Source organism: Triticum aestivum, chromosome 3B (assembly GCF_018294505.1).
Source record: "Triticum aestivum cultivar Chinese Spring chromosome 3B, IWGSC CS RefSeq v2.1, whole genome shotgun sequence".
Classification (NCBI taxonomy): Eukaryota; Viridiplantae; Streptophyta; class Magnoliopsida; order Poales; family Poaceae; genus Triticum; species Triticum aestivum.
In genome coordinates this window covers 506,106,912-506,121,787 of record NC_057801.1, presented here as the reverse complement: position 1 = coordinate 506,121,787, position 14,876 = coordinate 506,106,912, and the positions used below count along the sequence as shown (strand labels likewise).

General features: G+C 47.0%; 2 protein-coding genes across 2 annotated transcripts; both read right to left on the bottom strand.

The window, feature by feature from the left end:
- Positions 1-2,925: 2,925 nt before the first annotated feature.
- LOC123065605 (early nodulin-like protein 1) lies at positions 2,926-3,886 on the bottom strand. The gene is made up of 2 exons (XM_044488852.1): positions 3,601-3,886; positions 2,926-3,518 (listed from the first exon to the last, which is right to left on the bottom strand). Exons 1-2 carry the CDS (start codon positions 3,770-3,772, stop codon positions 3,082-3,084), a joined length of 609 nt encoding a protein of 202 aa, XP_044344787.1. The 5' UTR covers positions 3,773-3,886; the 3' UTR covers positions 2,926-3,081.
- A 4,089-nt stretch (positions 3,887-7,975) lies between these two features.
- LOC123070615 (uncharacterized) lies at positions 7,976-9,684 on the bottom strand. The gene has a single exon (XM_044493886.1). It carries the CDS (start codon positions 9,569-9,571, stop codon positions 8,453-8,455), a length of 1,119 nt encoding a protein of 372 aa, XP_044349821.1. The 5' UTR covers positions 9,572-9,684; the 3' UTR covers positions 7,976-8,452.
- Between the last annotated feature and the right edge of the window lie 5,192 nt (positions 9,685-14,876).

Here is a 14,876-nt window from a genome sequence, read left to right as displayed (position 1 = left end):
TTTCCCAAGAAAACTCAATGGGCTTTTAGGAGGCTGAAAAGTAGGTTGGGCCTGAAACGTGCCGAACAGCTCACGGGTCGGCAGCAGGCCGAAATAGACCCCGGCCCATGATTGTGCCAATCAAATCACGGGCTTATAACAGGCCAAAATTGTCTCGGTCCTTGTTTGACCCAATCAGATTATCGGTTGTGAGCAGGCCCGATGCAAACGGGGCCGTAGTTAGGCCCAACTATATGACGGGCTTTTAACAGGCCGAAATATATAAGGGCCGAATTTAACGGCCTTAAAGCCGAAACTAATATCAGGCCGAATTACTAAATGGGCCTTTATCAAGTGGGCCCAAAAGCATAGCGTCCAGTTGACGGGCCGAATCTGATATGGGCCATAATTTAGCCCAAAGCCTCTCAAAGGGCCGGACCTGATCTGGGCCATAATTTGGCCCAGAACGTGGTAGGCTTTTAACGGGCCGGATCTCATATGGGCCTTTATTAGGCCCGGAACGTGGCAGACTGTTAATGGACCGGATCAAATATGGGCCGGCATTTGGCCCAAAACATGGCAGCCTGTTAATGGGCCGGCCTACTAGTGTCATCAAAATCTTTTGGGCCTTCAGCTGGGCTGGCCCATTATGGTCGGTGAAATCTCGTGGGCCTTTAGCTGGGCCGGCCCATTATGGTCCGCAAAATCTTGTGGGCCTTTAGCTGGGCCGGCCCATTATGGTCCGCAAAATCTCGCGGGCCTTTAGCTGGGCCGCCCATTATGGCCCGCAAAATCTTGTGGGCCTTTAGCTGGGCCGGCCCATTATGGTCCGCAAAATCTCGTGGGCCTTTGCTGGGCCGGCCCATTATGGACCGCAAAATCTTGTGGGCCTTTAGTTGGGCCAGCCCATTTAAACTTTATGGGCCACTTTTGGGCCGGTCCACGTGTCAACATTTCATAAGCGCATCTCGCCCATTGGATGAGTGACACCTGTGCCAACGGGAGCTGACACGTGTTTCCTCCAGCCAATGATGATTTTACACGTGGAAAATCCCCATTGGTCCGGGCTGTTAACGGGTTATCGGATCCAAAACCGGACCCGATAGCTTAACGGAGTTCCGTTACGGTGGATGCCACGTGTCGGTCTCCCTTGACGAAAGCACTTCTGTGACGCGCGATTTTTCGTCATGGAAGTGGACACTTCCATGATGATAATTTTGGTAATGTCATGAAACACTTCTATGACAGCACAGGTATTGACTATCTTGATTCTGCCATAAAATTGTCATGGATGTACATGCATGACAGAAAACGTGACCTACTGTGACAAACACGTATCATCACGGAAGTGTATTTTTTTTGTAGTGATAGATCTTGCGTGAGCGTAGGATTTTTTTAAATTGCATACTACGTTTCCCAACAGCGTCGCCTCCACTTCCGCCCATGTGCTTTGTACGACCTTAGTTTGGGTTTTGGCTGCCTTGGGACGTGCATCCATCTCTTTGGCCGCTACCTCTTAGTCCTACATAAGTAAACATATCGCATACAATTTTTTTTGGGTTTTGTTTAGTTAAAAGTTAACCATCGCTGCAACTGTGGACCCGCCCAAAAAAATCTTTTATTCATACATCATCTATATACTCACAATATCCGTATTGCTTTCTATCATAGTTCTTGCATGTTCTTCGACTGCTTGTAGGGACTGGACCTTCGTGGGTTAGGTTGAACTTGCTTTCGGCATTGTCGGTAACTCTAGGAGATTGGTTTAACGACTGCTAAGGCACAATGTCGTCGTACGTTTGTAGTCGGATCATCAAAGTCGTTCTCCGACCAAGTCGACGGAATAAGATTCTCATCGAAAGATCAGGACACCCTATTATCGAGGCGAAGACCACTTTGAGAACCCCAACTTCTATTTGTGCATTATCCTTATAGTCGCAATATTCACATTACTTTTATCATAGTTTTTGCTTGTTCCTCGATTGCTTGCATGAAATAAACCTTCATGGTCAGACTAACCATGGATGTTTCTAGCATCGTCAGTAATTTCTAAGAGATTGATTTAGCGATTGCTAAGGTGTAACGTCATCGAACATTTGTAGTCGGATTGTCAAAGCAGTTCTCCACCCAAATCAGCAGAGTGATTCTCATTTAAAGATCAGAACACTCTTGCCCCTATCACGTTGGCCACATTGGCTCTTTATTTTTCAGCCTTCTTCTTTTTCTCTCGTGTCTCGAGTTGGTCTTGATATTCTGACGTTGCAGAGGCTAGATGTATTTGGTATCATCTTAATATTAATATATTACAGTTTGTCGAAAAATTTACATAGAACCTACAAGGAAGAAAACACTACATGCAAAGGCCATTGTGGTGGCAAATATCCTCTCTAGCAAGATAGTACCTGAAGGGAGGCATTCCAATAAATGTGACGGTTTCACTTCTTCTACACATTTCATTCCACACATTTCAAAGACAAAAATGCTACACATACAGGCTTTTACAGGCCTGCTACAAACCCTTCCATAAATTCTCTTCAGGCCCCCCCGATTTTCACCCGTGTGGGGGCCGCCCTCACCTTTCGTCCGGTTAAAACGCGCCAGTTCAGGAATCAGCCCGTATACTTATGTAAAGCTCCGTACGTCTAGCAAAACTCTTTCAAAGAACATACTACATGCCAACTTTGCTGGAAATATTTCGCCTCCACAAAACGAGATGCTCTTTGTTCTTATTCCACCACTTCTCCAGGGAGGAAAAATCCAGCGCCCGGCACGCTTGCACAACATGTTAGTCCTCGAACCGTAACAGCCGGGCTTCTAAGTGAAGATGGGTCAGAATTTCGGGTGTTAACTAACTGTAGCAAACCATATCTCAAGAAAAAGATTCAGAAGTCCTGGTATCACTATGTAATCACGAAAACGGCTTCAGTATCCATTCACGTGTTCATGTAACATATAAACATCATTTTATTCTGTATACGAATCTCAACTCCTTGAACTACATATAACAACTGACACCAACAGCGTATCACACAACGAACAGACCATCCACAGACCACACCATGACAGCACGAACACAACGTCTAGTCCGATTCGTACGCCATCTCAGAGCACCAGAGCCCCTAAAACCCCCACGACTACGCCGACGGCTATCACGTCCAAGTCCAACCGTGCCGCGCTCGCCGTCGGTGGTGGCGCCTGCAGCGAGCTGCGCGACATCCCCTCGTTGCCAGGGCTCATGTCCGGGGCCTCCGCGTGCTCTGGTGCCGAGGCCCAGAGCGGCGGCGATCCGGGCGCCGGTGCGAGCTCCCACTCCTGGGACCGAGGCGCCATCACGACGACGTACAACTTCTTGCCCTTCTGGCACCGGTCCTCGTCGCCGCTGATGAAGAAGAAGGCACCCGACCGGTCGAACCGGAACTCCGGGCGACCACCGGCGTCCTCTAGCCGGCGGACAGGGCTACGCGTGTTGCACGCGTCGAAGTCCGGCTCGGTCACCAGCAGCACCGAGTCCGCGCCCTCGCCCTCGCCGCGCGCAAACACTGCGAGCCAAGAAACATGCATGTACGATTTACACTTTGATTCATGATGACAATATCGACGAGGAGGCGGTCGTGTACGTACCGATGGTGTCGTTGATCTGAAACCGGTTGCGCTCGGCCCAGTGGTTGTAGCTCTCGGCGGGGTCGACGACCCAGCCGTCGCGGCCGCCGGCGTAGAAGACGTACGCCTCCGACGAGGAAATCATGGCCGTGAGGCCCACAACGAGCAGAAGCCACTTCTTACAGTTTGCCATGGTCTTGATCTCAATTGATCAGCGTGGCCAAACGAAGAACTCCGGGAAGTGATAGATATGGTAGAAGAGGCGGGATTGGATGCCTATATAGGCACGCTGGATGTGGGTGCTGACCTATGGTGGAACAGGTGTAGGCTCCCAAGAAACCCTCATCTATGACTACGCATGGAACCAACGGGAGCGCACCGCTTCGTTGAATCAGTTGCTGCCAAGCTGGATTTTCTTGCGGCGCTCGGTTCGCCGTACCCGAGGATGCGACCGCGGGAAATCGGTGGAGACTGAACAATCTAGCTTTTCCTTCTCTTTTCTTTGTGACTTCGCTACAAAAATTTTTTTTGCGAGGGACTTCGCTACAAATTTGATGGCATATATTGTTGCAAGCATAGCAAAGATTTTACATGCTCAGTTTTTTGCCGGGATTTGCCATGTTTACTAGTAAGAAACATTGTCATACTCGCGAGAACATAATTTGTCATCTCAAACATCAGATTTGTCATGCTTGAAAATCCGACGTCAGATTTTTAACATTCCCGTTTTTCTTTCCAAGGATAGTGGGTTAATTCTTTTTTTCTCTTTGCACATTCAGACTTTAGATCGTCTCCGACATTACTTCCTAAAATAGAGCCCCTAAACAATGTTTTGGGCGTCCCAATTCTTAAGTCTTAACATAAGGACACCTTAACGGCAACTACCGCCATGGTGCCAGGGACGACGCTACTGCTCGGCCCATGCCGCAGTGGTGACAGAGCGCGGCGGGTGAAAACCAGCATCGGGGTGGCGGGGATGGCTTGTTGCCACTCGACACATGCCGGAATGGCAGCGACAACGCTCGATTGCTCGACCCACGTCGGAGCCCTCCGGTATCATGGACTAATCGGCATAGGATGAGCTCCTTGTTGCCCTCTGCCTCTTGGAGCTCCCAATCAATGTCACCAAACTCCCACTCGGACATGGCAACAGATGGAGCTAGGGTTTGGGTGGAGTAGAGAGGACACGACAAGTTGGAGTGGAGAGGGAGAGTGAGGACGACACGAGGTCCTTGTGGGTTTTGGGATGGGCCTTGGATGTGAATCCAGTGTGGTGGAAAATGGGCATATACTGGCTACCTTATTTCTCCCTCACATATGGGTTGGGTTTTTTTTGGGGGGGGGGGGGGGCTCCAGTGAATCCGTACATTTGGCCCAGGTTTTGGGGAGCCCGTTGGGCGGGTGTTTCAGTGTTCGAACATGTCTGCTCGGACATATGGGGGAAAATGGACATGTCTGCTCGCTCCCAATGATCATGTTATGCAAGACCACACAATAAACCATAATGTTCCACATAGTATGCATGTCTGACCATCTCGCAAGACCCTTCACCATTGCAAAAGCAAGTCTATAGAACGCCAAATGCTCTCTCGACATCCTTCCTCACACCTTCATGAACCTCGACAAGATGAAATTTCTTCTTGGCTTTGTGTATTGCAATTGGTCTTCATAAAAGTGGCATAAGCAGGGTAGATACCAACAACAAGAAGTTGCCCAAAAGTGAGTCTTTGGAGCAACTATGAGTGTTGCGAAACATTGATATGATCGAGCGAACCTGGTAGACCAAAGAAGGAGTGCGAAATCCAAAATCTTGTGATGTAACAATTTCATGAATCATTTCCAACGCAATACAATCAAGAGATCTCCACAGTGAATTGTTGGCCATCAAAGTGGGTTTGTCGCTCGCATTGCAGTGGAGTAATCTTCCAATCAAAATCGAGACCGACTGCCTCGAAGCTACAAATATGGTGAGGAATGAAGGTTTTGATAGATCTCGGTATGGTTTTTTGGTGTGTGAGATTAAATCACTCATGGCACTCCGAAATACTTGTATTGCTCATGCTCGACGAAACAACAACATCGTCAGTCATACCTTAGCTCAGTATGGTAGAACTAGTGGCCGTATTGTTGTTTGGCTAGGTTCAGGCCCTGATGGCATTGTCGAACTTTGTAACTCTGATAGTAGCTTGGCTACGTGAGTAATTACAAGTTTTTTCTCACAAAAAAAAGGATTCTTGAAGGTGTTGCATACCTAAAATCATCTCCACTGCATACAGTCAGAAACTGTCCAAACATGTCCCTTGGAACAACTATGTTGCTTGTGAAGTTGTTATTGATCCACGACGCCTCTTCTTGGTGTGCACATACATCAACACCAAGACTAGGGGTATCTGTCTTTTTGGTGGGCTTCATTTGTCTTATTCAGATAAAACAAATTGTATAATCAAAATCATATCCCAACATCAGACCAAGCACTATGTAAAAGAGCTCAACACTTGTGCAGCCACACAAACTCATAGATCTGCAATACAAAAAACCGTGAAGCAATTTTTTTTCTTGTAGAGTAAAGGACTATAACCATTGTGCCACTTTTCTTAAGAAGGTCCACCATCATTATTCCTAAGGAGAAAGACAAGCAGCCAATGAGTCAAAGCATGAAGGGCTACTCCATTTTGCATGGGTTTTGTCCCGGCTTGAGTTTGACTTTTTTTTCTCTAAGGGAAGAGTTTGATTGTAGTTAGTTGTCGTATAGGTTTTGCTCATGAAGTAGGATAGAACACTCTCATTCCTATCCGGCACAATGCTTGTTAACCTCCACCTTTAACTCGGGACTTGCATTATTATTATCTGATAGAAGTTATTATTATCTGATAGAAGTTATTTACTACTCCCTCCATTTCATAATTCTTGCCATGATTTCTACCATTAATCTGTAATCAGCCCGAGCCAGACCGATGCAACGAGCATGAAGAGACTAACAAGACTTCCTTCTCTCTTTGATTAGGAATTGTCATATGAAACGCAAGGGCCATCCACCCACACTCAGTCACAACCAATACAGTAGTCAATGTTTCCCCAAACCCCACTCGACCTTGCCGATTTCCACAGGTCGAACTGAACCATTGTTTTTAGACGCGAACTGAACCTTGATAGCAGCGGAAGTTACATTTCTAGTTAGCACTTAGCAAAGAACCACTCTTTGCTGATGATCCAAACTCTGCTTTTCAGTCAAACTGCTCCCCAACTGGATTGTGACGAAAAGCACTCTTGGTGACGGAAAAAAACACACGATGATTTCAGTCGGCGGCAAAACCAACGGCATTGCAATGACAAACGATAAAAACAGAATACCCCCGAGAGGTCATTGTACCCCAAAATTTATTGCCCATAAGTTTCAACATGCCACAACCTCACTATATGCGTTCGGTTTATTCGGTTTACATGGTTCGGTTTATACGGTTTTCCGGTTTGTACGGTATTAATACTTCGATAAATACGATATGAAATTAAAATACGGTTCGGTTTCAGTATACACCAAATTATTTCGGTATGGTTTTGGTATATACCATAATAACCAAAGTTGACGCGAATTTGAAAATGACGTAATAACAATTTACAAATTTATGACTCAAAACACATACTATTTTACACAAGTAGTATATGACTATATAGGCAAGTATATATGCATGAATGGATTTATCCCTTGATAGTTATGGACGTTCTTAGCATTTTTTAAAGAGAAAAATGACTATGTTACGAGAAAATGTACGTGCTTGGCAGTGAATTTGACTCATGTAGAAGAAAAATGATAACTTGTATGGTTGTTCGCCTCAAGAAATATAAATAATTTTTTACTTCGGTTAACCATTCGGTTTTCCGGTATATACCATAAAAACCAAAGTTCAAAACGGTATGAAAAGTTCATACCATATCAAAACCATAAACCATAAAAACCATAAATTTGGTTCAGTTCGGTTTATTTTCGGTAAGGTTTAAAAATGCACAGAGTGACCACAACCAGCTCAAATGAAGCTTAATCAGCAAATCAACAAAACCATATTATTAACACTTGGGCCATATCCTCACTCACAAAGTCACAGTTAAAAAGACCAGAGAAGATTTCGAAGTTTGCATATATCTTGTCATATTTCCAGCAAAATGAATGATGAAGGACGGAATAGGTGACCCAATGCAAGTGTAGTGTTTTTTTTTAACTCGATGCAAGTGTAGATAATAGTAAATGTGCTTAACGTCAGAGGGTAAACATCAAGAGTGAAAAGGAAAAATATTATATTGTACTCACATAAAGATATCGAGCTTAGCTCTACTGACCAAGAACTTTTAGTTTTACCGCACCCACTAGCCAGTAACTGTACCATGGCCAGGCTCCGTTATCTTATCAACCAAACTAAAACAATGATTCAGCTTCAGAGTGCGATGGTTCAACGAAACAAACAACAACATTCATGCAATGCTGGCTCTTAAGAACGCCAAAAAAAAAAAATTCATGCACAGATTCATGTACATCAAGACATGGCCTACATTAAAGATCAGAGCAAAACTTACTAAACTATCTTTGTTTATGCTTCTTCTCCCCCCTTCATTTGCACAAGAGCCAACTGAAGGAAATGCACATATTCGCATCAAGTCAATTTGTTACTTAACATTATGCCTGTATGTTCCGTAGTTCAGTGTCGATTCACGTTAGATGAATTCCCAGAGCTAAACCCCACAGCTTCCTCTCCGATTTCACCAACCAGTACATCAGTTTCTTCTTCTGCGACGCAACTACTAGCACCATTTCATCCTAAGCCGGTAAGCCCATATGCCAGACAGAGCGACGAACAATTAATCAAGTATCAACAACAAAAGCTCAGCTCAGGTGCTCCTCAATCCAACTGAACATCTCGTCAGCTTGCAAGCTTGTCATCTCATGGTATCCATAAGCAAGATTCAGCTCCTCCTGGATGTGCTCAGCCCACTGGGATACCTCCTCCCAGAACCCCCTCTTCACCACTGCATCCTTCCATGGAGTTGCCCGGCCATCCTTCCTCATGTACCCTCTATCATCAATGAACCCTTCCTCACTGAAAATCTTCCAAATCCTTTCGGACAACCCATGATCCAGCCCTGGTATCCTATCGGACAGCAGCGTCGGCGTCAGAGGAAGCTCCAGGCTCTGAAGCTCCCTCACCTCAACGCCATTGATCCTCAGCATCTTCGCATTCCTTCCCACTAGCGCGGCCCTCTTATGGTCCTTCGGCATGTGAAGGAACATGGACGGCGGATAGCCCGGCGGCGCTCCCGCCGGGTCGAACACGCCCTCAGAGATCATCATCACGACGGCGGCTAGGCTCATCTTGGCCGCAAGCCGGGAGACGAAATACCCACCTGACGACGCGCCGAGGGCGACCACTGGCAGGCCTCCAAGGCCGTTCTTGGCGGTCCACGACTGGATCGCCCGCTTGGCGGCGCCCACCTCCTTCCCCAGCGACCAGCAGTCCCCGGCGCTCGCCACTGCCAGCACCGCGAACCGCCTCCTTAGCGCGCGGTCCGTGATGGCGACGTCCTCCGGCAGCCCGACGCAGCCGGGGCAGCGCTGGGACGGTGGCCAGAAGTTCTCCGGGCGGCAGCGGCAGCCGTGGGCTAAGAAGAGGACCCCTCTGGCCGGCGCCGCAGGGAGCTCCCAGATGGCGCGCGCGCCCTCGATGGTCTCCATAGTCGGGGAGGAGGGCGCCGTCGACGCCGTACTGGATTCCTTTGAGCTGCCGACGATTTGGGACGCCGGGGTGGTTTTGGAGTAGAGGAGGACGCCGGCGGCGGCGCATAGGAGGAGGGCCAGCGACGCGAGGCGGGTGGTCAGACACAGTGCTAGCCGCTTCGCGGCGTGAGATGGCGGGGCCGGCTTGCCCGGCCGGCGAGTCGTGCCAGCCATCTGGATCTGGCTGGCCGAGTGGAGCGGTGACGGGGAGGAGTTGGGCACGAGTGACATGACACGAGGGGGATGAGATCTCGTCGCCGGGTTTCGGTTGCCATTTCCGGGCACCCGCAGCTTCGAGGATACGGCTGAGTGATGGGCTGAAAATCTGAGGACTAGTGTGCAGGCCGAATATGCACTGCATTCGCCAGAGGCAACAAATGGGCTTTCTACGTACCCGACAAGGCAAAAACCTATGGACAAAAAGAATTCAGAAAATAAACTGTTGACAAAAAAAATTCATCCGACTGACCCTTTTATGAAGCGTCCGACATCTAGACGTCACACTACACTATGCAGCGCCTGACAGATAGGCGCTACACACCTGGCCAACGTCGCACTCCAGAATGTCTAAAAAGTGCTAAGTCAATATACAACGTCCGAGAGTTAGACGCTACACTATATAGTATAGCGCCTAGCATCTAGGCGCTGCACGGTCGACTCAAACGTTGCAATCGATCGGTTGGAGTAGGACGTGGCGGTCTATGCTGCCTTGGCGATGTGATGCGATGCGATATGATATACTCCCTCCGTTCGTAAATACTTGTCATCAAAATAAATAAAATTGGATGCATCTAGACGTATTTTAGTTCTAGATACATCTTTTTTTATCCATTTTGATAACAAGTATTTTCGGACGAAGGAAGTAGTACTAGCTTAGTAATACTGGAATAGTTCAAAAATGATTACTGTACACCCTTGAACAAATGTAGCGCACACGGTCACGTGGAGGCTGTGACTGTACCTATGACCGGAACACAATGACGACACATGATGAGACAGTCAACAAATGCATGTGTGGAAGGAGATGTGCAGTCAAACTCAGGAAATCCTGCTATGCTAGCGCGTCGGGTCGCACCCTAGTGCAACACCTAGATGCTAGGCGCTGCACTATATAGTATAGCGCCTAGCGCTCAGACGTCGCACATTGAATTAGCAATTTTTACGTAGTCCGAGGTACGACATTGGTCAGATGTGTAGCTTCTGTCAGTCAAGCGATGTGCAGTGTAATGTGGCGTCTATGTGTCGGGCGCTACACAAAAGAATCAGCCGGATGAATTTTTTCAATAGTTCATTTTGTGAAAATAATTCGTTCAAGGGTCAAATTTGTCCCCGGACAACGTTCCGCCCCGGCTCACCGTGAATGAACGCGCGGCGGCACCGCGGGACATGATCTAAAAATAACAACAACCTTGTCTTTCTAAATAACAAATGCTACGAACGTTGAGCCTCTGAAATCAGTGTTGGGTTCTTATTGTGTAGCCTCGTGACAAATGATAAGCGTTGAAAAGTCTAGTACCCCTCCTTTCTGATTTATAGGGCTCATCTCAAAAAATTTGCTTTTCCGTCTATAAGTTTCAATTCCACTACTTATCATCACATGTTCAGAATTCAAGGTGTATTAAATCACTGCATGCAAGGATGAAGAAAAACTCACGGGTGCATGTAGAAGTTCTTGATCATTAAATGGGCATGCATGCACATGGTGTAATTAATGCATCGATATACATAAATTTCCGAGAAAAACGAGAGTACTAAATAAATACTTCTGCAAACTAAGGAATTAATTCCACCATTCATCATCTACCTTGGTTGAAGAGATTTGTAAATTAAGCCCTATAAACCGGAAAGGAGGGGGTATATATTTTAGTCCCAATAAAAAGGTGAAAAATAAGGCGCAAATTTATACAATTCTGAATATTATAACTGAAGCCCTTAATGATAAATATTTGGGTTTGTCTGCTAATGTGGGTATGGACAAAAGCGATTGTTTCCAATTCCTGATTGATTGAATTGTTATGAAAATTAGTGGGTGGAAATAAAAATTGTTATCCGCCGAACGAAAAGAAATTTTACTCAAAGCTGTTGTTCAAGCTATCCCAACTTATGCCATGTGCGTCTTTAAAATTTCTAATAAGATTGTAAAGGAATCATTGACGTAATGTCACAATTTTGATGGGGTGATGAGGACAACCAAAAGATGATGCATTGGAAGACATGGTGGAAGATGTGTGTCCCAAAAAGGCAAGAAGGTATGGGGTTTAGAGATATACATTGTTTCAACATGACCTTGTTAGCCAAACAAGCATGGCGTTTGCTTGATAATCTCGAGTCCTTATGCGCTTCTATCTTGAGAGCTAAATACTTCCCGGAAGGTGATTTAATGAATGCTAGCCTAGAAAAGGGCTCCTTTTTTACTTGGCAAAATATTATGACGGGAGTGAATTCTCTAAAAAATGGTTACATCTGGAGAGTTGAAAATGGACAAAATATTGATATTTGAAGAGACGCATGGATCCAGAAATGTGCGAATAGGAAAATCATTACACCTAGAGGGGGGCAACTTCTGTCAAAGGTTTCTGATCTTATTGATCCGGTCATGAGTTCTTGGGATGAAGATTTGGTGAGACAAACTTTGTGACCAATTGATGCTCAAAGGGTGCTCACGATTCCCCTTCCAATGCATAATATGTCGGATTTCATTGCCTGGAGCTATACACAAAATGGTCTTTTCACTATACGATCAACTTATTTGGAGGAATGGAACAACGTTCAAATGGTATGGGGAGAACCAATGTCAATCATATTTGGGGTAAGATTTGGAAGTTATCTTGTCCGACAAAGGTAATTTTTTTTGTTTGGCATACTTTGCATGGAACCCATCCATGTCGGGTTACACTTGCTAATAGACACATGCAAGTTTCGTTCATTTGCCCATCATGCTTAAATGGGCCAGAAGATACAAAACACATCTTGTTTCTGTTCGAGAAGGTGAAAGAGGTTTGAGGCAAGTTAGGATTGCACAAGGCAATGAATAAAACCTATGATGTAGATCATGCGCGAGAGGCGGTACTTGAGTTCTTACTTCTTAGAGCAACTCCAACCATGTGACCCAAACGGACGCGCCCTTTGTCTACCTTTTCTCCATTTGGGTCGGCCCAACGGACCCATGTCCGCTTTCGTGTTTGGGTCGGCGCTTGCGCCCAACGCTGGCCCGGCCCATTTTTGAGTTTGCGGGTGAAAAAGATAAATCACGTAAATATTTTGAAATTAAAAATGTCAATTAAACATAAATGATGTCCACAAAGGCTTACGAGAGTCCACGAGTCCACATTATATTAATTAAAAATATTTAATAAAACTAAAAACGAGGAGGAGGCGCTCTATCATAGGTATCCTCGTCGTTAGTGTCAGGGATGGTGAGCTCGATGAGCGTTGGAGCCAGGCTAGCCTAGGGGAACGTCGTCTCCCATGCTGTGGCGACGTCCTGCTGGGCTGGTGTGACCGCCGCCAGCTGGGCAACGCGGGACCGGCGCTCCTCCTCCATGTCGCGCTCTGCTCAAGGCGCTCACCCTCACGACGCTCCTCTGCCAGCCAGCACGTTCGCCACTGCTCGAGGTAGAGCTTCTCTTGCGCCGACGTCGCCCCAAACCAGATGGGTAGTGTGCTGACCCACTCGCGCACCTCTCTTTGTCAGGTGTACCATGGGGCGTCAGGCTCAGCAGATCCGGGGACGGCGTCGGCTCGGGCTTAACAGGGGAAGGCGGCATCAGCGGCGGCACGACGCAGTTGCCGTAAGCGGAGAGTGCTATGGCCTCCGACAGGCGTGCCTGGTACACCACCTCCTCTTCCTCCGCCTTGCGCCGCTCGTCCTCTTTGCTTTCATGCATAGAAGCCGCCAACGCTGCCTAGCAGGAGGCCTCCTCCTCTTGGTCCTCGTCGCGCACGACGGGGGGCGGCGGGGTGCTAGCTCGCCTGTGCTGGACGTCGCGCCGACGCTGCTCCTCGTGCTCGACGGCGAACCAGACCTCCCAATCGGGAGAGTCTGCTGCGTAGGCGGGGTTGAGGTGCTGCTCCGGCATCAACAAATCCCGTCGGCGACGCACCTCCTTTGTGTGCGCCCATGCTGTCCGCGGCACCGCCGACACTGTGATCCTATCTGGATCCAAATGCCAGTCATGTGGCAAGGTAACGTCGGGGTACGGGGGATGTGATGCTTCCAGTGCCACCTCGCCTAGTGCACTGGGACGCTTTTCCGCTGCCTTACTGGGCGGGCCAACGTGGGGGGGGGGGTCGCGAGCGCACACGAAGAGGATGAGGCGGGGGCCTTGCTCTTGTTCTTGCCAGCGAAGAAGCCCATGATGGCGCGAGCTAGGCTAGGGTTGTCGCTGGTAGGGAGCAGAAGGGTGGCTAGATGGGGATGGGAGGCTGGAAGAGGATCAGTGATGGAAATATGCCCTAGAGGCAATAATGAAGTTGTTATTATTATAATTCCTTATTCATGATAAAAGTTTATTATTCATGCTAGAATTATATTGACCGGAAACTTAGATACATGTGTGGATACATAGACAAATACTATGTCCCTAGTAATCCTCTACTAGACTAGCTCGTTGATCAAAGATGGTTAAGGTTTCCTAACCATAGACATGAGTTGTCACTTGATGACATGATCACATCATTAGGAAAATTATGTGATGGACAAGACCCATCCGTTAGCTTAGCATATGATCATTCAGTTTATTGCTACTGCTTTCTTAATGCCAAATACATGTTTCTTCGACCATGAGATCATGCAACCCCCGAATACAAAAGGAATACCTTGTGTGCTATCAAACATCACAATGTAACTGGGTGATCATAAAAATGCTTTACATGTATCTCTGAAGATGTTTGTTGAGTTGGTGTAGATCGAGATTGGGATTTGTCACTCCGTATGACAGAGAGGTCTCTCTGGGCCCTCTCGGTAATACACATCATAAGAAGCTTGCAAGCAAAGTGACTAAGGAGTTAGTTGCAAGATGATGTATTACGAAACGAGTAAAGAGACTTGCCGGTAACAAGACTGAACTAGGTATGAATATACAAACGATCAAATCTCGGGCAAATAACATACCGACAGACAAAGGGAACTACGTATGTTGTCATAAAGGTTCGACCGATAAAAATCTTCGAAGAATATGTAGGAACCAATATGGGCATCCAGGACCCGCTATTGGTTATTGACCGGAGAGGTGTCTCGGTCATGTCTACATCATTATCAAACCCGTAGGGTCCGCACACTTAACGTTCGTTGACGATATAGTATTATATGAGTTATGTGATTTGGTGATCGAATGTTGTTCGAAGTCCCGGACGAGATCACAGACATGACAAGGAGCTCCTGAATGGTTCGAAGGTAAAGATCAATATGTAGGACAATGCTATTTGGTCATCGAAAATGTTTCAGAAGGAATCAGGTAGTCATCGGATCACCAGAAGGGGTTTCGAGAGGCCCCGGGAGGTTATTGGGCCATATGGGCCAAACGAGGGGAGCGCA

Excerpts from the sequence above, each read along its gene's own strand:
- LOC123070615 (XM_044493886.1), bottom strand. The coding sequence starts at position 9,571 with ATGTCACTCGTGCCCAACTCCTCCCCGTCACCGCTCCACTCGGCCAGC.
- LOC123065605 (XM_044488852.1), bottom strand. The coding sequence starts at position 3,772 with ATGGCAAACTGTAAGAAGTGGCTTCTGCTCGTTGTGGGCCTCACGGCC. Across the intron at positions 3,519-3,600 it reads TCAGATCAACGACACCATCG|TGTTTGCGCGCGGCGAGGGC; the intron begins GTACGTACACGA and ends CTTGGCTCGCAG.